General features: G+C 46.7%; 1 protein-coding gene across 6 annotated transcripts in view; it reads right to left on the bottom strand.

Annotated features, from left to right (window-relative positions):
- Window positions 1-2,393: 2,393 nt before the first annotated feature.
- Window positions 2,394-25,550, bottom strand: part of TSPOAP1 (TSPO associated protein 1) — a 249,670-nt gene continuing 226,513 nt past the window's right edge. For 4 of the 6 annotated variants that reach the window (XM_073565798.1, XM_073565797.1, XM_073565802.1 and 1 more), the window contains 6 exons: window positions 13,138-13,236; window positions 12,254-12,292; window positions 11,875-11,978; window positions 5,390-5,461; window positions 4,521-4,634; window positions 2,394-3,571 (listed from right to left, as the gene is read on the bottom strand). In XM_073565798.1, coding sequence (XP_073421899.1) covers window positions 3,377-3,571; window positions 4,521-4,634; window positions 5,390-5,461; window positions 11,875-11,978; window positions 12,254-12,292; window positions 13,138-13,236 — 623 coding nt within the window. In that variant the 3' untranslated portion in view covers window positions 2,394-3,376. Of the gene's footprint in view, window positions 3,572-4,140; window positions 4,196-4,520; window positions 4,635-5,389; window positions 5,462-11,874; window positions 11,979-12,253; window positions 12,293-13,137; window positions 13,237-25,550 lie in introns of all 6 variants that reach the window. The other 2 variants (XM_073565801.1, XM_073565800.1) reach the window with 2 other exon arrangements.

The following is a 25,550-nucleotide window of genomic DNA, read 5'->3' as shown; positions in this document are numbered from 1 at the left end:
TAATCTATTATGCAAAGTCCGCATTGTGGAGACAATCTGCAGACCTCCTGTCATTGTATTAAAGGGGGCTTCACACACAGCGATATCGCTAGCAATATCACTAAAGCGTCACCGATTTTGTGACGAAGCAGCGATATTGCTAGTGATATCGTTACATGTGACACTTACCTCCGACCGGCACCCCCGCTGGTTATCGCTGATTGCGTGAGAACGTCCTGGGCCGTTTCTCGTCGGCGGCTTCCTGCTGGCGCCGACGAGCGACGCGTGGACGCGAGCGGAGGAAGTCATCATCGCCGCGTCTGACAGGTAAGTAACGACCGCTGCTGCGTCGCTGCTGAGATTTGCCTGTTTGGCAGCTCACTAGCGACCATTTAGCGATGCACCAGCGATCCTGACCGGGTCGTATCGTTGTCGGGATCGCTGGTGCATCGCTAAATGCAACAGGGCCCTTAGTCTCAGCATGTCACCTGCCTTCCCCAATAAAAAACATGAGTCTTGGGAAACTAAGTTCACACCAATGAACCAATGATGCTTTGTGTAAACCACTATGAGAAGCATTTACAATTTTTAGTTGCACCCCTATTTATAGGGCATCACAGTAGTTCTATGGTCAATTACAGTCATATGTTAAAGTTTGGGCACCCCTATTAATGTTAACCTTTTTTCTTTATAACAATTTTGGTTTTTGCAACAGCTAATTCAGTTTCATATAATCTAATAACTGATGGACTCAGTTATATTTCTGGATTCAAATGAGGTTTATTGTACTAACAGAAAATGTGCAATCTGCATTTAAACAAAATTTGACCGGTGCAAAAGTATGGGCACCTCAACATAAAAGTGACATTAATATTTCGTAGATCCTCCTTTTGCAAAAATAACATCCTCTAGTTGCTTCCTGTAGCTATTAATGAGTTCCTGGATGAAGGTATTTGTGACCATTCCGGTTTACAAAACAATTCCAGTTTAGTTAAGTTTGATGGTCGCCGAGCATGGACAGCCCGCTTCAAATCATCCCACAGATGTTCAATGATATTCAGGTCTGGGGACTGGGATGGCCATTCCAGAACATTGTAATTGTTCCTCTGCATGAATGCCTGAGTAGATTTGGAGCGGTATTTTGGATCATTGTCTTGCTGAAATATCCATCCCCTGCGTAACTTCAACTTCGTCACTGATTCTTGCACATTATTGTCAAGAATCTGCTGATACTGAGTTGAATCCATGCGACCCTCAACTTTAACAAGATTCCCGGTGCCGGCATTGGCCACACAGCCCCAAAGCATGATGGAACCTCCACCAAATTTTACTGTAGGTAGCAAGTGTTTTTCTTGGAATGCTGTGTTTTTTAGCCTCCATGCATAACGCCTTTTTGTATGACCAAACAACTCAATCTTTGTTTCATCAGTCCACAGGACCTTCTTCTAAAATGTAACTGGCTTGTCCAAATGTGCTTTTGCATACCTCAGGCGACTCTGTTTGTGGCGTGCTTGCAGAAACGGCTTCTTTCGCATCACTCTCCCATACAGCTTCTCCTTGTGCAAAGTGCGCTGTATTGTGGACCGATGCACAGTGACACGATCTGCAGCTAGATGATGCTGCAGGTCTTTGGAGGTGGTCTGTGGATTGTCCTTGACTGTTCTCACCATTCTTCTTCTCTGCCTTTCTGATATTTTTCTTGGCCTGCCACTTCTGGGCTTAACAAGAACTGTACCTGTGTTCTTCCATTTCCTTACTATGTTCCTCACAGTGGAAACTGACAGGTTAAATCTCTGAGACAACTTTTTGTATACTTCCCCTGAAAAGCTATGTTGAATAATCTTTGTTTTCAGATCATTTGAGAGTTGTTTTGAGGAGCCCATGATGCCACTCTTCATAGGAGAATCAAATAGGAGAACTACTTGCAAGTGGCCACCTTTAATACCTTTTCTCATGATTTGATACACCTGGCTATGAAGTTCAAAGCTCAATGAGGTTACAAAACCAATTTAGTGCTTCAGGAAGTCAGTAAAAAAGTAGTTAGGAGTGTTCAAATCAAGAAAATGATAAGGGTGCCCATACTCTTGCACCGGTCAAATTTTGTTTAAATGCAGATTGCACATTTTCTGTTAGTACAATAAACCTCATTTGAATCCAGAAATATAACTGAGTCCATCAGTTATTAGATATATGAAACAAATAGCTGTTGCAAAAACAAAAATTGTTGTAAAGAAAAAAGGTTAACATTAATAGGGGTACCCAAACTTTAACATATGACTGTATCTCCTTTTTCAAACATGGACCAATTACAGTATAACAATTGCTCAAAAAGTAGAGAATCAATATTATTTTTTTTTAAAGCAAAACCAATATGGTAACCTCGAAGGAAAAAAAATAAAGAGAAGAGACCAAAATAGTGAAAATATACTTTATTATATTAAAATGTATTTGCGTTTGTAAACAATGAACATGTTGCAACACCGATGGGCGTCACTTAAAATTTTCAAACAATTCATAGGCGTTAACCCAACCTTCCAAAACAATTTCACTTATTTTCTCCTTCAAACATGCAAAAAAAAAAAAAAAACATGAACACAGAAAGCATCAAAATGCTGGCCTTGTGGTAAAAAATGCTGGTCACAAGTACAAGTAATGGCTCTGATGTCAGGAGATACGAATAACGACAGTGAGGATGGAATCGGGCGCTCTCCGGGGGAAATACGTATACATCACTCTGGCTTTAAACCGACATGGTGTTTTTCTGCTCCACGCAGATAGGATTTTTTTGTAAACAAGTAAAAGTTTAACCATTAAAATAAGGCAAAGGAACATTAAGTTTTTCCAACATGCACACAACATAACAAAGCTATTTTCTTTGAAAATGAGTAAGCGCTATGAAGTCTCGCCAAGGTCGCTATTTTGGCGTTTATTCTTTCTGGTATTGGGTTGCGCAGTTATAGCAGAAATATTGCTTTCTGCACAGCATTTCCCAAGACATGGCGTAAAAGTGCAAACATTCGTTGTTGTCCTAAAAGACATGGCCACCTATCAAGTGCACAAGTTGATGGGTCCAGGGACCACCCAAGTAAATAGTACGGAAAAACTTGCAGAATCCAGGATTTCAGATCCCCTATGTAGCTCTTACAGTACAATCAGTTTCCTGTTCTCACAATGAATTCAGATGCCATCCATGTACATTCATAGTGATCTCTTGCTGTCACAGACATCAAGAAACTTCTCATAAGCCATTTAACAATAAATACTATTTACAAGCGGCAATGCTGACCAATACCAGACAGGCCAGCGGATGGACAGAGACAGACAAATGCTCATCACCGCTTCCACATCATGAGGGGGTATTATTGCTGTATGACAGCTTGGACACACCAGGCCATATTTACAAGTTCTTTCCAGAGGAACCTAACTTTTTAAAGAGTTTTCTCCCTTTAGAGAAGAAGCTTTTTTTTTTCTTTGTGGCGGCGATCTCTTGGTGCAAATCATCTCTTTCACAGTTCTCCTTCATTTCGACCACTTGCTCATTTGGTTCACCGGGAAGTGTATTTGGCTGCTCAATGTCTCCGTTAAAACTAAACTACATGAACAAGATGCAAAAGGATAAAGGATTATAGAGGAAATTGTCAAAAAGTATTAAAAAGACTATGCAGTTGCTATATGTATGCAGGACATGTCTCATACACAATTTGATAGTATGCTTTAATGAGAGATGGACATAAAAAGGAATTATAGCAGAATAAAAAAACATTTTTTGTTGCTTTTGGTTATATCTTATTCAACTGTTATATTGATCGTGTAAGTGAAATCTTATCACACAAACAAAACATAAAAAAATTATATATCTCTAAGCATCATTGCCAAGAAGAAATACAATGGCCACATAGGCACTATTCTCCATCAACTGACAAGGTAAGACCTTTGTGGTTTTTTTTTTTTTTTTTAAACTAGGACTTGATCCAGTAACATCCATTGAACATACTCTGATTAAACACATTTTTTTTTTTTTTTTTTTTTTTTTTTTTACATCTACTGTGCTATAATAATTGAGTCAACGGACAGTCTGGGAAACATAGGTGTGACTACATCATCTACAGAAGAGAAGGGAAAGGAGTGCAAAACAGGTTTATTCTACGGGTTCTCACTTACATGTCTGTCTGTCCCTTTCTGTCTAAATCTATCACTTGCTTCTTCTTTTCAACCTCTGTCGATCCCAAGAATGACACATACAGGCACAGACAAAAAGATAATATCAATTATACTGAAAGCAGCAGGATGATAAGACCAAATGGTGCAGATGTATACCACGTAGTAATGTGGTGAATCCGCCCTATTTGTGCTTGAAATATAAGAATCATAACTTTCTAGCTTGTATTATAGGTTATTTCTATTTTTATTACAAAAATAAGGCCTGGTCCCGTGTCTAAAAAATTTCCTAGATAGCGTATAAGTATGTACACTTTTCTGGCCACCCACTCTTTCGCTGCATTATGAGAAACAAGCTATTGATCTGATACAGGCCATCTCACCTCTTTTAAGCCTTTTTTAGGGACTTTTCCTGGACATTTTGATTCTGTAGTCTGAGTATGTGAGATTTCCAAGTAATTGGATGGCACAAGTCCCTGTTGTCCATTTAATTCCCCCTGTTTATTTTAAATGTAAAAATAAAAATTATTAACAGATGCAAATAATTAACCAAAACAAATGTTCTCCATCCATGCTTAGTTACTAAACAAGACAGGTTTACAAGGTAGCCCGTAAAAAAGCATGGGTTATCCACAGGAGCCTAGTACTTATCTAGTCAGGGCCGGTTTTAGACAAATTGTGACCGTAGGTAAAATTCAAAGCAAGGTCCTTAATCCTGAAATATTCCACCAGCCACGTTGTCAGTTAAACAGAAAACATTGGCAGAATTGCTGTCTTTTTGTTCATCCAACCTCACAAGCAAGATAACAGCGGACTCATTGTGTAGGGAGAAGTGACTAACAGCCTCCTGAACTGTGCCGTTTATAGCGCGCTCACCGTATAGTGAGAGGTGACATATCAGCTCCCTGCACCACCCCAACAACTGGAAGAGAGTGGCAGCAGGGAGAATATAACCTTATTTTCTCACTGCAGTCAATTCTCCAGTAAGGTGGCCAGGTATGAGTTAAACACTGTTAATTGCAGATTACCACTATATCTGTTCGTAAGTAGCATTTTTTTCATGGTGAAAGCTTCCTTTTAAAACTTGAAACCTCCATTATTGCCTCCACCCATCTGTTTCATCATTCAATTGTTCAATTTTATTTCCTTTTCTTCGTTCTCTTTTCTTTTACATTAATCTAAACAATCAAGGGGTCAACATACATTTTAGCAACATAATTATTCATATAGAAGCATAGAAAACATAGCTCACATAATAAAATCCATCTTCATCCATCGGTCCAAACACTGTGATAACATCTCCTGCAGTAAAGCTCAGCTCTGCCTGAAAATAGACATAAAACGAAACCATATGAGACAATCACATACATTATAGATCTTGTGTTTTCTCTAATGCAGTGCATAATATGTAAAACAATGGTTTACTATAAAATAACAATTATCCGCATAATGATATTCAGATACATGGATTTTTGTGAGTACTCACCGTAAAATCCTTTTCTCCGAGACGCTCATTGGGGGACACAGGTACTGTGGGTGTATGCTACTGCCGTCTGGAGGCTGACACTAAGTATACAAAAAAAAGTTAGCTCCTCCTCCGCCGCATACACCCTCGCCCCGATTGTGGGCGGAAACCAGTTTAGTGCAATAGCAGTAGGAGAAACACAAAAAACAATCTAGCCTTAAAGCAGAATACCATATGTCTGAAAAAGGACCACCCTATTTTTTTTTTTTAAAAAAAGGAATCATACTAATTAAATAAACAAGAGCCAACTGGCTAATAGGGTGGGTGCTGTGTCCCCCAATGAGCGTCTCGGAGAAAAGGATTTTATGGTGAGTACTCACAAAAATCCATGTTTCTCCTTAGTCTCATTGGGGGACACAGGTACTGTGGGATGTCCCAAAGCAGTCCCTGGGTGGGAGATTGACTCACCGATCCAAGCTACATGCACCTCCTGCTAAAGGTGCGCCACTGCTGCTTGGAGAATTCTTCTACCCAGGCTCGCATCTGACGAAGCCTGAGTATGCAGATTGTAATGTTTAGAAAAAGTGTGCAGGCTGGACCAGGTTGCTGCTTTGCATACCTGCTCTGCCAAAGCCAGGTGCCGAAGCGCCCAAGAGGCATCCACTGCCCGAGTAGAGTGCGCTCTGATCCCTGCAGGAATTGGTGCGCCTCTAATCCGGTAAGCCTCTTGAATAGTTACCCGGATCCATCTGGCTATGGTCGACTTTGAAGCTGCGAGTCCCTCCTGCGCCCTTCGGGGATAACATACAGCGAGTCTGTCTGGCGAAAGGGTGCCGTCCGCGACACATATCTTCTGAGCGCTCTCACTAGGTCCAATGTGTGGAGCCTTTTCTACCTGATGTACTGGCGCTGGACAAAATGAAGGCAGGACAATGTCCTCATTAATGTGAAACGAGGACACGACCTTCGGCAGAAAGGGGGGAGCTGGTCTAAGAACTGCCTTATCCTTGTAGAAGGTAAGAAGTGGTGCTCTACAAGATAGGGCTGCCAACTCCGAGACCCGCCTAATAGAAGTTATGGCTACCAAGAATGCGACCTTCCTGGAAAGGTATGACAACGAAATTTCTCGTAATGGCTCAAAAGGAGCTTCCTGCAGGACACTCAGGACTAGGTTATGGTCCCAGGAGTCCAGGGGCGCTCTATAGGGGGCTATCAAATGTGAGACCCCTTGAATGAATGTCTTGACCTGCATGTTGGTAGCGATTCTTCGCTGGAAAAGGACGGACAGGGCCGAAATCTGTCTCTTAAGGGAGCTCGGGGCTAACCCTGAGTCTAGGCCTGAATGAAGAAAAGCCAGGATGTTGGGAATCGAAAAAGACAGTGGAGCAACCTCGTGCTCTCGACACCAACTAAAGAAAACCTTCCAAGTGCGATGGTAAATTCTCGCCGAGGTAGGCTTCCGGGCGCTAACCATTGTAGCAATCACTTCACGCCCGAACCCCGCTTGGGTCAGGATCCAAGATTCAATGGCCACGCCGTCAAACACAGGGCCCCTGAGTTCGGGTGGAAGATCGGCCCCTGAGACAGCAAGTCTGGCCGTTCTGGAAGCCGCCAAGGAACGTCCGCGAGAAGCTGCACTAGATCTGCGTACCATGCCCGACGGGGCCAGCAGAATTGCCGGAACCCTCTCTGTTTTGATCTTCCTGATGACCCTCGGAAGTAGTAGCAGCGGGGGAACAGGTACGGGAGGCGAAACTGGTTCCATGGTAGAACCAACGCATCCACTGCGATCGCTCGCGGGTCTTGAGACCGAGCGACAAACACTGCTACTTTGGCGTTTACCCTGGAGGCCATCAGATCCACGTCCGGTGTCCTCCACCGTTGGCAAATCTGCTGGAAGACCTCTGGGTGCAGGGACTATTCCCCGGACATGACACCCTGCCGGCTTAGGAAGTCCGCTGCCCAATTTTCCATGCCTGGTATGTGGACTGCCGAAATCACCGAGTGGTTCCCCTCGGCCCAGCGTAGTACATGCTCTATCTAGCGCATGGTTGCCCTGCTGCGCGTGCCCCCCTGATGATTCACGTACGCCACTACCATGGCGTTGTCCGACTGTATCCGGACAGGTCGTCCTGCTAGAAAGTGCTGGAAATGTTGCAGTGCCAACCGTACTGCTTGTATCTCCAACAAGTTGATCGGGAGGTGTGCCTCCTGTTGCGACCATCGCCCGTGAGTCGCGTGATGGCGAAAAACTGCTCCCCAACCGAGGAGGATCGCATCGGTTGTGATCACCAACCATTGATCTGGGGGAAAAGGCTTCCCCTGAAGAAGAGAGGAGTCGCGTGTCCACCACTGCAGTGACCGCTTGACTTGAGCGGACAACCTGCACTGATGATCGAGCGTGAATGGACTCTTGTCCCAGGATGCCAGGAGAGCATGCTGCAGTGGGCGAAGATGAAATTGGGCAAACGGAATTGCTTCCATTGCTGCCACCATCTTCCCTAGGACCCTCATCCCGAACCGAATGGTGTGATGGCCTGGCTGTTGAAGTTTCCGAACTCCCTGCCGGAGCGCTAGAGCCTTGTCCTGAGCGAGAACTACCAACCCTTGGGAGGTGTCGAAAAACATCCCTAGGAACGAAATCCTCTGAGCTGGAATAAGGGATGACTTCTTCCCGTTGACCAATCATCCTAGGCGGGATAGGGTATCCAGTGTGATGCTGACATTTTCCTTGCATGCCCGAAAGGACGGACCTTTCACCAAAAGGTCGTCTAAGTACGGCAAGACCACTATGCCCCGAGAGTGTAGAATGGCCATGACGACCGCTATTACCTTCGTGAATACTCTGGGGGCGGTGGCGAACCCGAAGGGCAGAGCTACAAATTGGAAATGCCGACCCCCGATTGTGAACCGTAAGAACCTCTGATGCGGAGGAAAAATAGGGACGTGCAGGTAAGCATCCTGGACGTCGATCGAGGCCAAGTATTCTCCCTGCTCCATGGTCGATATAACTGAGCGGAGAGATTCCATTCGAAAGTGTCTGATTCTGATGAACCTGTTCAGGAGCTTTAGGTCCAGCACCGGCCTTACTGTCCCGTCCTTCTTGGGGACCGCGAACAGGTTGGAATAAAAACCCTGAGTTCTCTCGCACTTTGGTACAGGGACAATAACCCCGTTGCGCTGAAGTACCTCGATGGCCCCTAATAATGCCTCTGCCCGGGATTCCGCTTTGGGAAGCCGGGAAAGAAAAAATCGTCTTGGAGGATGACTGACAAATTCTATTTCGTACACGGACGACACTAATTCCGCCACCCATGCATCGCGTGCTACCGCGACCCAGACGTGGCAGAACCGGAGTAGACGGCTGCCCACTCTGCCGTCTTCGGGTAACGGATGCCCCGAGTCATTTAGCTGAGGGCTTCTGGGACCTGGCCCCCCTTAACCTGGTCAGGCGGCCTCGCATCCTGCCCAGCGGGTTGGCTCTATACGTGACCTGACGATCCTTGTCTTGGTTGTAGCGCGCTGGGGCGGAGGAACTGGCCGCTGCCATCCACCCGGGGCTGCGAAATGCCCGAAAGCATGCCTGCGGCTGACAAAATGGCAGTTTAACTTTCTGCTGTGGGAGAAAACTGCTTTTTCCCCCTGTAGCATCTGATATGAGCGTTTCTATTTTCTCCCCAAATAGGCGGCTACCCTGATAAGGCAGGGAAGTCATGGATTTTTTGGAAATCGAATCAGCCCGCCATAGCCTTATCCGCAGGGCTCTCCTAATGGCGATTGCATTCGCCGCTGCTAGTGCTGCGCAATTAGCTGCATCTAAGGATGCACTGATTAAATAGTCACCCGCCATTGCGATCTGACCAGCTAGTTCAGATACTTCCGTCGGCAGGTCCCTATCCCGCAGGACCTTATTTAAAGAATCTGACCATGACATCATGGCCTTGGCTACCCATGTTGCCGCGAAAGAAGGAGAGAGCGCTTAATGGAAGAAACACTAGGCACTGACAACAAAGTCTTTGAAGCCAGGCGTGACACTGGGTGATCCACAACCGGAGATTCCGCCCATCTCTTACAGAGCTCTGGTGCAAACGGATATCTCGTTTCTAACGTTTTCTGGCCTGAGAAACGCTTGTCTGGACGTTCCCTATGACGCTGCACTATGTCCTCGAACTCTGGGTGAGTGATAAACACTCTATGCGGTCGCCTGGCCTTCTTAAAGGATACTTTATGACCTGAGCTTAGGGAGCCGTCCTCCTCAATACCCAAAGTCTGATTGACAGCTGCGATGAGACTGTTTACTGTCTCCCGACACCCCGGGGTATCCGAGTCCAGGGATACCTCCACGTCATAAGGATGGTGACGGTGAACGAGACGCCGCACTCACGGATGCCGAAGCACCGGAGGGGCCCGGAGACGCAGTGTGGGCTCTCTTCCTATGCGCCTGCCTAGAGAGAGTGCGGCCCCTGCAGGCCGGAGGCTCTTGTGAGGCGGATGAACCCTAACAGACAGGCGAGCCGTCGTTTCTGCCCCTATCAGGGGCCTAAAGGGTTTCGATCGCCTTTATATGCGAAGCCATGGACCGCGAGAGTGATAACGCCCATTCCGGGGGATTGAGACCACTGGGCTCTGTTGCAGGGGAGGGCTCCTGGGCGCGTTCGGAGTTACAGGCTTCACATAACTTAACAGTCTGCGCTCGTGGGAACATAACCCCACAGGAAACGCATGCAGCATAAAGGAACATGTGCGTCTTTCCTTTCCCGGACATATTGCTGCTTGGGCCCAATCTATGAGATTCTGAAGGGAAAGGAGGAGGAGGAGGGTAACCTTTTAATGCTCGTAGCGTGGCTTCCAGGGACGGGGTCGCACTTACCCTGCTCCTGCGTCCCTCCGCGCTCCTGCCCTGCCTCTGCTGCACTCATTCACCTCTGGGTAGGCGGCGATGATGCTCTCCTAGTCACGGCCTACCCCTTACTGACGCCGGGGCCTCAATTTGTCCGGCGCCCGCCCTAGCAACGGGGAGCGGCTCCGGATATGACGTCACGTCGGGGGGGGCGGAACTTCCACCCGCGGCCTAGACCGAAGCCGTGGGCTAAATTATCCACTGCCCGCCCGTGCACTGGCGGCTCCGCTATCCCGGTGATCCCGCCGGCACCCCCCTGAAGCGCTCACCGCTGGGGAATCTTCCTAACGAGGCCCTCCACATGCAGGTATAGTGAGGGAGGAGAGGAGGAGGGGAAGCGAGGAGAAGAGGAGGAGGGAGAGGAATGGAGACTGCTGGATCACAGCCCTAGCCCAAAAACCTGCCACCTCTGGCTGCACCGCTAACCTGGAGCCTCTCACTGCCCAGGGGCCCTCCCCAGCCATCCATACCTGCCATCAGCAGAGGCCATGAGGTAATCCATTTTGGACGGTGCAGGCACCCTAGCTCCGTCCGCCTTGCAGGGGCGAGGAGGGGGACCGTCCGCTGCCATGCAGCACCGCCGTCGTGCGTTGGTGGAGCAGTGGGGGCCGCACAGACTAGTCTTGTGCCTCTGTGCAAGCCCATGGTTTCCATACCTAGAGGTGGACAGGGCTAAGTCTGGCATAATGTCCCACGGTGCGGGAAAGGATATGTGGAGGGACACTCGCACGTGCTCGCTTGTTGATGGTTTGGGGAAATCGGATCCTTTCAATAGGATGCGTTGCCCCTGTCTTATCTTCATAAAATAAAAAATAAAAATAGATGTCCGGGGAAAAGTCCCAGAGATATCCCTCGGTGCGGGAAAGGATACGCGGAGACGATACTCAACGCATGCTCGCCCGTTGATGGTTTGGGGAGATCGGACCCTTTTAATAGGGTCCGTCGCCCCTGTCTTATCTTCATGGGGAAAAGGAAAACAAAAAAAAAAAGAAACCCAGACGTGTGCCTCCAAAGACACTAAGCATAAAACTGGTTTCCGCCCGCAATCGGGGCGAGGGTATATGCGGCGGAGGAGGAGCTAACTTTTTCTTTTGTATACTTAGTGTCAGCCTCCAGACGGCAGTAGCATATACCCACAGTACCTGTGTCCCCCAATGAGGCGAAGGAAAAAATTGTTATTTAAATATTAGTAATACTTACATAGCACCGAAACATACCGCAGCACTTTACAAGTCAGAGGGTACACGTACAAGCATGATCAGATATCACAGGGTAAGAAACTAATCAGCAATGCAATCAATAGGAGTAAGGGGGCTGATCATAACATCTCATCCACATACACTGCCTTTAAGGTCTATACATGCTAACTTACCTCAGCATCAAGATTGGGAGAGTTTTCTTTTGGATTGTAATCAAATATTGCCACCATTGTGATAGCGATGCTCAGATTGGATCTGCCGGCCTTTGGTTGTATGCCTAATGACAACAGACAAATCTAGCAGATAACAGGTGACCAAGACAAAAGATGACGAACAAGTTACCCATTCTGGTGAATTCATCTATCCCTTTTGCCAGAAAACTGGGGCAGCAAATCGCATATTTTACCATAATACACAGTTGTGCAAAAAAGTTTGCAACTTTCATGCTAGTTTTGCCAACTTTTGGGGAAGTGGATGGATATTTTTGGAGACCGTGTTGAGGTGTGAGGCTATGTGAATGTCATCTATTGGTTATTTTATTATGACATTTACCTTCTGCAATATTCTCTTCGGAACCAGATGAACGTTGTACTGAGAAAAATGAAGAAAAAATGGCAATTAATTTATATAAAGATCACTGAAGTATAATGTCCGACTATGGCAAATTAATTTAAATTGAGACTATGTTCAAATATTCCCCGTTTGTAGTTGCAGCCAATAACAACCCCCCCCCACCAGAAAAAAAAAAACCCTACATAATAAGAGACTGAAAAAGCACCTGCAAGTCCTCATGTGTTCACTCGTCAGCTTGATATACTGCACAACTCCTCATAAACAGGAGATGTCAGTCACTTTCTATTGAGACACCCTGGAGGCTGATTTCCTTCAGGTACCTTTATATCTATAGGTTTGTAATAATGACCGTGGCCATTTTCAAATCCGTGCCCTTTTTTATGTAAAACAAACTGTTGCTGATAAGTCAGATGCTTACAACCGTACTTATGGTTCGTATATTTTTGCCTTTATTTTTTTTTTTACAAAAACAGTGGATTATGAAAAAAGGTGCATAAGCCTTAAACTAAGAAAATTCACCCTACCCCTTCCCCCAGATATATACCAGAGGCGGACATATCATTGATGCAACCTGTGCAGTCAGCCAAGGGTCCAACAGGTAAGGGGGGGCACCCCCAAAGCTTCGAGCAGCTACTGTCACAGACAAATTGGACTGAAAACGGCCCATATACTGTTCTTGCACAGAGGCCCTTTACCATCTGTGTCTGCCCCTGATATAAACAAAACCAAGTCTTGAAATAGGAAACTACCAACCCTGTACAGTACTGGCAGATGGATGATTTAGTGACATCACGTTTTGGTCAATAGCCAAGTAGTTGCAATTCTACTTGAAGCGTTTACAACACGCACAATGACGCACAGACCTTTCTTGGAGCGTCGGGGCTTTGGAGGAGGAATAGCGAAGCGGCCTGAAGGAGGAGCAAGAGGAGGAGCAGGAGAAGAAGCAGAGAAAGTGCCGATAGCTTTAAGAAAGAAATAAAATAAAAAAAGCAGCACAAACAAGCAGTAGACTGTAAGCAAAAATACATCCAAAAACAGGCAAAGCACACAACTAAGCATATAAAGCATTTAATGAAATAGCAATCCAACACTTTGCGTAAAAAAACAAAAACAAAACTTAAAATGCTTCATTTCATCTTATTACAGGACACATTGTAAAAAGCAAGCCTCAAGCATATTTAATAAATTCCCGGTTTATAGCGTAAGCCTGTCGATCTGGCTTCCCCAACCCATAGGCACTGATGGACCGCTTCATTGTATAAGGTGTTACAGCAAGAGGATCCTCAAATAGAGGAAAAGAAGGAAAGAGGGGATGCTATCTAAAGGCCCCTTTACATTTAGCGATGCACCAGCGATCCAACCACGATACGACCCGGTCAGGATTGCTGGTGCATCGCTAAATGGTCGCTAGTGAGCTGTCACACAGGCAGATCTCACAGCGATGTAGCGACGCAGCAGCGGTCGTTACTTACCTTTCACACGCAGTGATGCTGATGTCTTCCCGCCCGCGTCCACGCGTCGCTTGTCGGCGCCAGCAGGAAGTGCCCGACGAGATATGGACCCGGCCGATCTCGCACGATCAGCGACAGACATCGGGGGAGCCGGTCGGAGGCAAGTATCACATGTAGCAATATCGCTGCTGCGTCACAAAATCGGTGACGCTTTAGCGATATCGCTATGTGTAAAGCCCCCTTAAGTGTAGCAGTTGATGAAAAACTGCATAGTGGAAAGTAGGGGCTATCCGCTCACATTAGTGCGTTGTGCAGATGAATGACCACAACTCCTTAAGAGGCCATGAATAAGACTTGTGGATATACCTTAGCTGCAGGCCCCTTGGTCTGGAATCCGTATGATCTATGGACTCCAAATTTCCCAAAACGATTTAATAATAGTAGACTAGGTCCAGAGTTAGACCGACATCAGCCCTGTTGAGTAGATGTGATGACGAGAATCACAATGTGTGTACAATAGCCTGATGGGTACAAGAAAGGCATTCTTTGTTCCTAATAGATGTAAAATGAGTTTTGGATGAGGATTTCAGCCTTCATCAGGTCCTCGGCCTAAATGCGTATTACATCTTTTAAGACTAAAGGATAGCATTAATTTACCTATAAGTGCCTCATTACATTACACATACTCATCAGCGACAATCCTGGTCCAACTTAGTACATTTGTTCCACCATATTCCTGTACATAGTGGGTGTGGGTAGTTTGACTCACAAGCTCCCTCTGACGATACTTGAAAGAGATTTTTTTGCCGTTAAATACTAGGACTGATATCATCGTGCTCCATGGCACCCCATTTCCTACACTGGCCTATCCGTCAGCTGCTGACAGATTCCCTTTATACAATGAATTGCGCAGCACACTAATCATATGTCCCAGACAATATGCAAAGATTTTTGGGCCCATGGCTAGTGCACGGTGAGAGAACGATGGACTGTTACAGTGAAGGGCTGCTTTGCTTGACTCTATAAGCCTTACAATTTCATTTCAATCACTTGGGGAAAAAAAGTAACTAGTGAGTATGTAAAAAAAAATAAATTCATAGTTTATCATTAATCCAAAATCATAATATCACGGTTAAAATATCATGACCAGGAAATTTGAATGCCAGACAGTCATAGCAATATAAACATTTAGGTCCTGAGTCATAAATGCTTTGAGAAGTTGAAAAATGGAGGCGTAACTCCAAGCTGAACCTAGATTTTAGGACTTCTTGTGTCTTCACGACAGTTTAGTTCAGCTGTGCTGAAATGAGCAGACCTGGGGTGGAAGAGTGGCGACCACTGCTCATCAAATTCATGATGAGTGGCAGGGTTTGCTAGGCCACAAACGTTACTCCAGCAGGGATTGGAGTAGAATTTGTGGAGAGGCACACACAGAAGGTATACGATGCTCATCCGATGCTCCTGGTTCATGGAGAGGCACACTCCTTTCCATGAATCAGTACCATCTGACTCCAGAACTACCCCCTCTTCAAGACCAGTGTGAACAACGCCGATTTGTTTAATCAGGTCCAAAGTCTTACGTTTACTTAAAATAATGCCTGAATACATTTATCACAGCAAGTACTATTGACGGGATGATGCAGAAAATTTGCTATGTAGGTTACTGTATCCATCCTTGCACTGCACATTATTTCGATTAAACATTTGTACATTGATGGATGTAAGTACATTAGGGTATGACTGAATGGACCGTATTCTTTGGTCAATTCTGACACGTTAGATTAGTTGATTAACTCTTTCATACCCATGGCCAATTTAAGCTTATTTTCCATTTACATTGCTGAATAATGGCTTGCTTTGTGAGACAAGATTTCATTTCATTGGCAGCATTTACATTTACCATAAAATGCATTAGAAGATTAAAAAAAGAGTCTTTGCTGTATGCCATTCACTCTGCAGTAAAAATGTATTTTTTACTTTATATAATTAAAACATAAATTTAACAAAGTCAGTATTGGCCATTGAAATTAAGGGGTTACTACTGGGGTCAGAGCTGGCTCCTATTGCGGCAGCTATCTAACCACCGTCACCTGGTCCATAGCTCCAAAGCCTCCTCCATACAACTCATTGCCACTTAGAGTATACATATATGGTGGATGTCAGGAAGGGGTTAAAAATAAGATGAACATTATGTGTTCCACTGTTAAGCCCACCAGCGATCAGCTGGCAGTAAAGAAGCCCATAAACCTTAGAAAGTTGACCAGCAATATGTGCCAGATCACTATAAAAGGAATTCACCCTAGCATTTTTTGAGTTTTGATACCTTACAAACTGGAATATCACAAGCTTTTTTTTTTTAGGGTTTGTATCAGTTCATGTAAAGAACATGCCTACAACTGTGAACATTTGGTTTTCTTTTTATTGTGAAGCAAATAACAAATAGGACAAAATAACCGAAACACCAAGGTTACTTTCCGGTAGCCGGTTTTTCCAGAGCCCATGATGGCACACCTGAGAGTGGGGATCCGCCCAGCCAGGACAGGAACCCTACTGAAGATAAAAGGGCGGTACCTCTCCCTCGCTTCAGTTGGTTTACAGAGCATGAGAGGTCCCCCGGGTTAGTACACATGGTAAAACTCTCACCACATTATATTTAACTAAACAAGCACCCAAACTATAGTGCACACCAAAGGAGTTATAAGGGGGGCAATATACAGGTGCCATCATGGGCTCTGGAAAAACCGGCTACCGGTAAGTAACCTTGGTGTTTTCCCGTCTCCCATGACGGCACACCTGAGAGACTTTTGTAGAATAAGACACCTTAGGGAGGATCCACCGCTTGTAGCACCCTTCTACCAAAGGTTAGGTCAGTAGAGGAAGATAGATCAAGTCAGTAGTGCTTAAAAAAAAAAAAAAGGTTGCAGGTGAGGACCCAGTAGCGACTTTACAAATCTACTCAATCAATACCTCAGCCTTCTCTGCCCAGGAGGTAGCCACGGCTCTGGTGGAGTGAGCCTTGATGCCTTCAGGAACCGGAGCGCCACTCGCAGAGTAGGATAATATAATGGCCTCCCTGATCCATCTGGCAATGGTACTCTTAGCTACCCCGTATCCTTTTCTACTACCCTGAAAAGCTACAAACAGGGAGTGATCTTTCCTCCACTGACTAGTTATTGACATATATTGTAATATGGCCCTCCTTACATCCAATGTATGGAACTTTTGCTCCTCAGGGTTTCTAGGATTATTACAGAATGATGGCAAGGAGATCTCCTTGAGTCCCATGAAACTTTTGGACCACCTTGTGGAGGTAGGCCGGGTCTGGTTTTAGAACCACTTGGTCATCCAAGATCTGCGTATATAGAGGGCATATAGATAGAGCTTGTAAGTCACTCACTCTACGGGCCGATGTTAAGGCTACCCGTAATACAGTTTTAAGTGTGAGTAGTTTTGGTGACAACTCTTGTAATGGGTCAAAGGGATCTTTGGTTAAAGCCTCTAAGACTAGATTCAGGTCCCAGGGTGGTATCTTTGGGATAATGACCGGCCTCGACCTGCCACAGGACTTTATGAACCGGGACCCCCACCTATTGGATGCTAGGTTGCAGTTATATAGGGCCCCCAGAGCTGAGACTTGGACTTTGAGGGTGTTGGTGGCTAACCCGAGTTGCATCCCCGACTTTAGGAGTTCTAGGATAGGTCCCACTGGAGCTTCATCCCATAAAGGTTCCCCCAGGAAGTCTAGGAACTTTTTCCACGTTCTACCGTAGATTTTGGATGTTATAGGTTTCCTACTCTTCAACCGGGTGGAGACCAACTCTGGTAAGAATCCCTGGCGACTCAGTAGCGCCCTCTCAAATTTCAGGCTGCCAGATGGAAGCCCTTCACCTGAGAGTGGACCCCTGGTCCCTGGGAAAGCAGGTCTGGAACCTCCGGTAAGACCCATGGATCTGTCACTGACATGAGTCTCTGAAGGGAGAACCAAGGCCTCCTCGGCTAAAATGGAGCTATGAGAATTAGTCTCGCTCGGTCTTCCCCGATTTCCCGGCTACTATCGGAATCATTGTTATAGGGGGGGGGGGGGAACGCGTAGGCCAGGGAGAATTTTCAGGGTATTTGCCGGGCATCTACTGCAAAGGGGTATTCTTTTGGATTTAGTGAGCAGAACTTCCTGAATTTTCTGTTGTGGGAGGTGGCAAACAGGTCTATTTCTGGTTTGCCCCAAGCTTGCGCTATTTGTTGGAAAACCTGGGGGTTTAGGAACCATTCTCCCTGTCTTCGGTGCCTGCGACTCAGGAAGTCTGCTTGTGTATTTTCGACGCCCCTTATATGCAGTACCGTGATGGACAACAGATGTTGTTCTGCTAACTGGAAAAGTAGATTTGATATTTCCATGAGGCCCTGAGATCTTGTTCCCCCCTGGTGGTTGATGTAAGCTACCACTGCATGATTGTCCGTCATGACTCGAGTGTGGCGACCCCGAAGCAAGGGGAGAAAATGTTTCACGGCTTTCTTTATTGCCCATTGTTCTTTTACATTTGAACCGTGATCCTTTTCTAGCAAGGATCAGGTTCCCTGTATCGAGTGGAATCTCAGGTGTGTTCCCCACCCTGTGGCTATCACGTCGGTTGTAATGTCCGCGACTGGTTTCTGCCACGGGACACCGGCTGTTAGATGCTCTTCTACAGTCCACCAGAGTAGGGAATCTCTTACCACCATGGAGAGACATAGTTCTCCCTCTAAACGCCCTTTCAATTGTTTCTGTACTGACTGAACTTCCCACTGCAGTTGTCTTAAGTGGTACTGTGCCCACGCTACCGCGGGTATGCATGATGTCAACGAGCTTAAAAAGGACATTGCGTCATAGCTGGCCTTTGTATTGGTGTGCGAGCTAGGCCCCTTATCTTGGTCACTTTGTTCTCTGGTAGGAGGCAGCGCTGTCGCTCGGAGTCCAGTATTAACCCTAGGAAGGATTGCACCTTTACTGGTGTTAATCTCGACTTGGGGATGTTTACTATCCATCCTAGCTAGCCTATTAAAGTTGATATCACTTCCTTCATTTGGTGTGTGCAATGGGTCTCCGACCTCCCTACGACAAGAAAGTCGTCCAGGTATGGAACGATCACTATGTCCCTGGCAAAGAAATGACATTACTTCGGCCATCACCTTGGTGAAAACTCTGGGGGTTGAAGACAGGCCGAACGGAAGGGCTGCGTATTGGTAGTGTTTGACCTGACCTTGGAGATAGAGCGCTACTCTCAAGTACTTTTGATACTCCTGATGTATTGGGATATGATAGTAGGCATCTTTTAAGTCTATCACTGCCATGAGGCAGTGCTGGAACAGGATTTTTGTGGCCGTATTGATTGACTCCATTTTGAAGGAGCAATTGTCTACCCACAGATTGAGTCTCATCAGATTGACTATGGTCCTCCAAGAGCCATCTGGTTTTTGTATTAAAAAGAGGGGGGACTAAAAACCCCTTTCCTTCTTCTTGAACTGGGACTTCCTGTAGGCCTTGTTTTTGCACTAGTCCCAAAACTTCCGTCTCCAGGGCCAGTTGTTGCTCTTGGGCCTTCCTTCGGGGTGTCATTAAAGAGCTTCCTTCGGGGTGTCATTAAAAAGGTTCGCCTGGGCAGACGGGTGAATTTTATTTTTAAATTGTCCTTCATTATGCTTAGGACCCATGTACTGGGGGAGATATTTGCCCAGACGGAAAGGAAGGGAGAAAGCCTTCCCTCTACCTCCGACCTGATGTCATTGGGGAGATTTTTTGGAGGAAGTAGAGGGCCCTTTAAACATATAGCCCGATTCTCTCCTTTCTTTAAGGTCCCAATTTTTTTTATTTTTTTTTCGAAGAGGGATTGGCAGTCACATGGAATGGAACACAGTCTATGTTTCGATGGCAAATCCCTTGGACACCCTTTAAGCCACAGGGCTCGTCTTGCCGCATTTGACAAGCTCGTCGCTCTAGCTGTTAATCTCACGGAACCTGCCGAGGTATCCGCTAGGAAAGCTGCTGCTCCATGTACCAGTGTCAGATTAGACAGTATTTCATCCCTAGGAGCTTTATCCCTGATCTGGTCCTCCATTTGTTGTAGCCAGACCATGAGGGCACGGGCGGTACAAGAACCAGCTATTGCCGGTTTTAATCCACCTGCCGATGCTTCCCAGATATGTTTCAGGGACCCATCTGCTTTTTTATCAAGCGGGTCTTTCAGCACGCCAGGGTCCTCTAATGGTAGAGATACCTTTGAGGATTTTAGCCACGGCACCATCAGATTTTTGGGATTTTTTCCCAGGTTTCTGAATCTTTTTGTTCAAATGGGTACCTCCTGTTCAATGTGAAGGTAAGGCACCCGACCTCTCAGGTTTTTTCCCATTCCCTGTCAATTAAGGCCTTTATCTTATTATTTACAGGGAAGGTGCATTTCTTCCTTTCCTCTAGTCCTCCAAACATAACATCCTCCAATGATTTAGGAGTCATTTCCTCCTTAAGTGCCATTGTAGACCTGACAGCTTTGACCAGCTTTACCAAGTCCTCTGTTGGGAAACACGGACGGCCCCCTATATCGCTGTCCGAGGAGGATTCTGAGGACTGGGTAGAGGAAGAGGAGGTGGACAGGGATTTTTCACGACCTTTCTGCACTAGCGAGGCCTCTGAATCAGAATCCATTTTGCGGTTTCTTTTATCCGTCTTTTTGAGGGCTGCCTTTAGGGAGCCTTTCACCTCCTCTTGTATTATAGCCCTAAGGCTAATGACCAAGACAGGGGTCTCATCCCGTATGGTTTTATTCAGGAGCGTAAGTAGAACTGATTGGGCCCCATAGCAAACTTTTAAACGGGGCCCCCTCAAAGACACACCCCCTCAAAGACACACTCCCTTCAAGACGCACCCTCTTACCGATAATGCATATTAGAGTTGGCTGAGTGGCTGGCCTGGCATTAATTAAGCTGAGACAGTGAGGGCTGCCTGCCTTCCTCCGCGCAAACCGACCTCCAGGAACTACATTTCCCAGAGGTCCATGCGGCAGGCAGCTCTGCAAAGAGCTAATAGACAGCTATACACTGGCTGCAGGCAGGGAGGCGGGCCCAATATGTGCTTCGCTCCGCAGAGAAGGCACAGAAATGTAGCGTAGGCTGCGAAATCATAGTGTACATTTTTTTCCACCGGGGCCCCGGATCCCTACACTATACACACCGGGCCGGCGGGCCCCCAAGACAGCGTTGGCCACAGCACCCGCCGGAGCGCCGCAGTAATGTACCGTATATACTCGTGTATAAGCCGACCCCCTAATTTTGTCACAAAAAACTGGGAAAACTTACTGACTCGCGTATAAGCCTAGGGTGGAAAATGCCGAAGCTACTGGTAAATTTCAAAAATAAAATGGGCCCCATACGATGCTCCATAAAGTTCATGATGGGTTTCATAAGATGCTCCATACAAAAATATGCCTAATAATGCTGCACAGTGAATAATGGTGGCCCTATAACATGCTCCATAATAACATATGCCCCATATAATGCTGCAGTGATTGGTGGCCCTTTATAACGCTGCACAGTGATTTGTGGCCTCTTGTAATGCTGCACAGTGATTATTGTCCCCTTGTAATGCTGCACAGTGATTCGTGGCCCCTTGTAATGCTGCAGTGATTATTGGCCCCTTGTAATGCTGCACAGTGATTACTGGCCCCTTGTAATGCTGCACAGTGATTACTGGCCCCTTGTAATGCTGCAGTGATTAGTGGCCCCTTGTAATGCTGCAGTGATTAGTGGCCCCTTGTAATGCTGCAGTGATTAGTGGCCCCTTGTAATGCTGCACAGTGATTAGTGGCCCATTGTAATGCTGCACAGTGATTAGTGGCCCCTTGTAATGCTGCACAGTGATTCGTGGCCCCTTGTAATGCTGCAGTGATTAGTGGCCCCTTGTAATGCTGCACAGTGATTATTGGCCCCTTGTAATGCTGCACAGTGATTATTGGCCCCTTGTAATGCTGAACAGTGATTAGTGGCCCCTTGTAATGCTGCACAGTGATTAGTGGCCCCTTGTAATGCTGCACAGTGATTGGTGGCCCCTTGTAATGCTGCACAGTGATTATTGGCCCCTTGTAATGCTGCAGTGATTAGTGGCTCCTTGTAATGCTGCACAGTGATTACTGGCCCCTTGTAATGCTACACAGTGATTAGTGGCCCCTTGTAATGCTGCACAGTGATTAGTGGCCCCTTGTAATGCTGCACAGTTATTAGTGGCCCCTTGTAATGCTGCACAGTTATTAGTGGCCCCTTGTAATGCTGCACAGTGATTAGTGGCCCCTTGTAATGCTGCACAGTGATTGATGGCCCCTTGTAATGCTGCAGTGATTAGTGGCCCCTTGTAATGCTGCACAGTGATTAGTGGCCCCTTGTAATGCTGCACAGTGATTACTGGCCCCTTGTAATGCTGCACAGTGATTACTGGCCCCTTGTAATGCTGCACAGTGATTACTGGCCCCTTGTAATGCTGCACAGTAATTACTGGCCCCTTGTAATGCTGCACAGTGATTACTGGCCCCTTGTAATGCTGCACAGTGATTACTGGCCCCTTGTAATGCTGCACAGTGATTACTAGCCCCTTGTAATGCTGCACAGTGATTACTGGCCCCTTGTAATGCTGCACAGTAATTACTGGCCCCTTGTAATGCTGCACAGTGATTACTGGCCCCTTGTAATGCTGCACAGTGATTACTGGCCCCTTGTAATGCTGCACAGTGATTACTAGCCCCTTGTAATGCTGCACAGTGATTACTGGCCCCTTACAATGCTGCTGCCGCTGTCTCAATTAAAGAAAAAAAAACCTATATACTCACCTCGTCTCTGCAGCTGCTGCTCCTCAGCATTGCCGGCCCTGCACAGTGACTGTTCAGGCAGAGGGCGCCTGCTAACTACGTCATGGCGCCCTCTAACCTGAACGTCACTGCCAGAGGAAGCAAGACAGCAGAGCGATGCACAGCGGTGGAACGGGGGACAGGTGAATATGGCTCCCTCCGTTATACTCACCTCTCCTGCATGTCTCTTGCAGTCTCCCCCCCCATGCTTATTCCATCTCAGCGCTGTTCTTCCTGCTTTGTGTCCACGTGGTGCCGCTCATTACATATGCGCATATGTAATGAGCGGTCGCTGAAAGCAGGACGAACAGTGCTGAGAGGATGGAATAAGCGGGGGGGGGCTGCAAGAGACATGCAGGAGAGGTGAGTATGTACTTAATTGCACTACCCGGGTAGCGCCGATCGGAGCCGGGGCCCCGGTAGTTACGCCAGTGGTTATATTTATACAGTCAGCAGAGATATTTTTTTCCTGCCACTGAACTGCCAGCGGGTTTGCATAGGGCACATCCCCTAGTGATCAAACAGAAATATGAAACCCCGTTACCATAAGGGTGACATTCACGTAGATCACTCACCACCGCTGTCAATCAAGGGTACCGATTTCGGAGGCTGCTCAGATGCACGTGTGACGTTTTTTCTGGACGTCACAGAGTCTTGCTGGTCCTGGCGACTGCCGCTCTTGGTATGCTGGCGGCTCGGCAAGGCATCTGGCGAGAGTTCCTGCAGAAAAGGCTGCTGCTGCTGCTCTTCTTGCCCCACTTCCATTGTGAAGCTTTGGGCACGAGTGCGTCTTCTGTGGTCATCCCTGTTTTCAAGAGGGATCCACTGCACTCTCCGCCTCCTCCGGCGCCCACCGACAGCCCCTCCGCCAAGGTGATTATTTGCCAGCCGGCGTTTTTTCATGGGCGCCGCCATCTTATATCGGCGCCGCCCCTCAATGTCACGCGGGCATGCCCATTCCCAGCGTGCCTTGCGCGTGACGCCAGATGGGCGCAACCCGGAAGCGGCCGCCCCTCCTGCATGCCGGCAGGCATGGAAGAGCCCCTGGACCCCTGACTATGCTGCGCTGACGCCCACTCGGACGCTAAGCCCCCGGGGGACCCGCAGACGGCGCTTCCACCCCCGACGCCCAGCGCACAGGCTCTGCCTGATCTTCCACGCTGGTACGGGGGTGGGCAGGTATGCTTTTCCTTGACCGCGGTCTTCAGCACACGGAAACCCAACTGAAGCGAGGGAGAGTCACCGCCCCTTTATCTTCAGTAGGGTTCCTGTCCTGGCTGGGCGGATCCCCTCTCTCAGGTGGGCCGTCTTGGGAGACGGGAAAAACTTCAGTGTGCATAACTATTCACCCCCCTAAAGTCAGTACTTTGTAGAGCCTCCTTTTGATACGAATACAGCTGCAAGTCGTTTTGGATAAGTCTCTGAGCTTTCAACATCTTCCTTACAATATGTGTAACTAAAGGCTTTTTTTATGCCCACTCTTCCATAAAGGCCACTTCTATGGAGTGTATGGCTTATTGCGGTCATATTGTCAGATACTCTGCTTGGGAACTCTGCACAGAAGCACAGTAACAGCGTCGTCCGTCGGCCTGTTCACTCCCCTGTCTCCTGCACACCGCACCATCCACTTTATTGTGATGTGGATATAATCTAATTTGGATTAAAGGAATTCAACAAGACCGACCCGGTGAGTGCTCCATATCTTTTCTGTGCAATAAACCATTACTCCAGTGTAAGCACCATCCAGAGGAAAGTCTTTATTATCAAAGTGTGAGGTATCACTTGAAGTAAAGGAAGTACTTCATCAGCTGATATAACTGGTGCCAAATCTTCTAAGTGGACATTAGTATTACTATACCTACTACATACTGGGGTAGTATCTTGGAGATGGCAGTATCCCTTTAAGGAGGAAGTTGTTTGCTAATCAAATGTGATCACATTTTCTAAAGAATACCACAGTACTACGTAAGAACATTTTAAAATCCTACTCTTCCTTTTTAGCTACAATATCTTCAGTTCTAAACAGTTTAAAGTGGAACTAAATTTAAAATTAATGTTTGCTTAAAGAAGCAGTCCCCAGAACTGCATCCCCATCTGACTGTCACACGTTGCACTTCTCATATATTTGGTATATTTATTTCCCTATAGTTCAGCCCAATCTTTTTTCTTCAGTCTTCCTTCCCATATTTCACCTTGCATTTAAAGGAAACCTGTCAGCAGTAAGAATCTCTCATACATGACTACCCACCCGCACGGGAAATAATGGGGAACTGTGATAGCAATCACATTACACACGGTCAGCACTTGACAGTCAGAAGTCCCATAGAGTGCCTGCAGACCTTTTTCTTATGAGACTGGACAACCCCTTTAAGCTTACTTACAATACCACTCCAGCACAGGTTTTTTTTAGTGGCGTGGTTCTTTAAATCTACGCCCCCTATGGGAGATTCTGCCTCCAGAGCATATTTTTAATAAAAGGGGGGTTACCAGTGTGGTTATGTATCTTTCTGAGTTAGCGGAGGATATACTGATGGAAATATTGAAGTTGTATAGGGAGAAAATCTTACTATGGTAACTGTTTCCTTTCCACCCACAATCTATAAACGTTCAGGCGGTCCGTGTTCTACTCTGCAGTGAAGTTGTAAAATGTACTAAAACATCATTGCATAGTATACTAACTGCACGACATTGAGCAGCTAAGGCTAGGTTCACATTTGCGGCTGGGCGAGCTGCGGACGTCCTCTGTGAATCTCCGTCCACGGCCGCATACTTCTGCATGCGGCCTTCGTACCCTATCTTTAGCATTGGGTACGCAGGTCATGCAGCAGTATGCGGATGCCTCCACATGTGTCGTTTTGACGATGCGACGAAAAAAAAACCAAATTCCAACATGGTGCGTTTGACGTGGCTCACCACATCGTCAAAACGACGCATGAGGAGGCATCCGCATATTGCGGCATG

Source organism: Dendrobates tinctorius, unplaced genomic scaffold (genome assembly GCF_039654945.1).
Source record: "Dendrobates tinctorius isolate UK_male_01 unplaced genomic scaffold, ASM3965494v1 ptg000016l, whole genome shotgun sequence".
NCBI lineage: Eukaryota > Metazoa > Chordata > Amphibia > Anura > Dendrobatidae > Dendrobates > Dendrobates tinctorius.
Note: the sequence above shows the minus strand (reverse complement) of the source record. Positions and strands in the feature narration are given on the sequence as shown.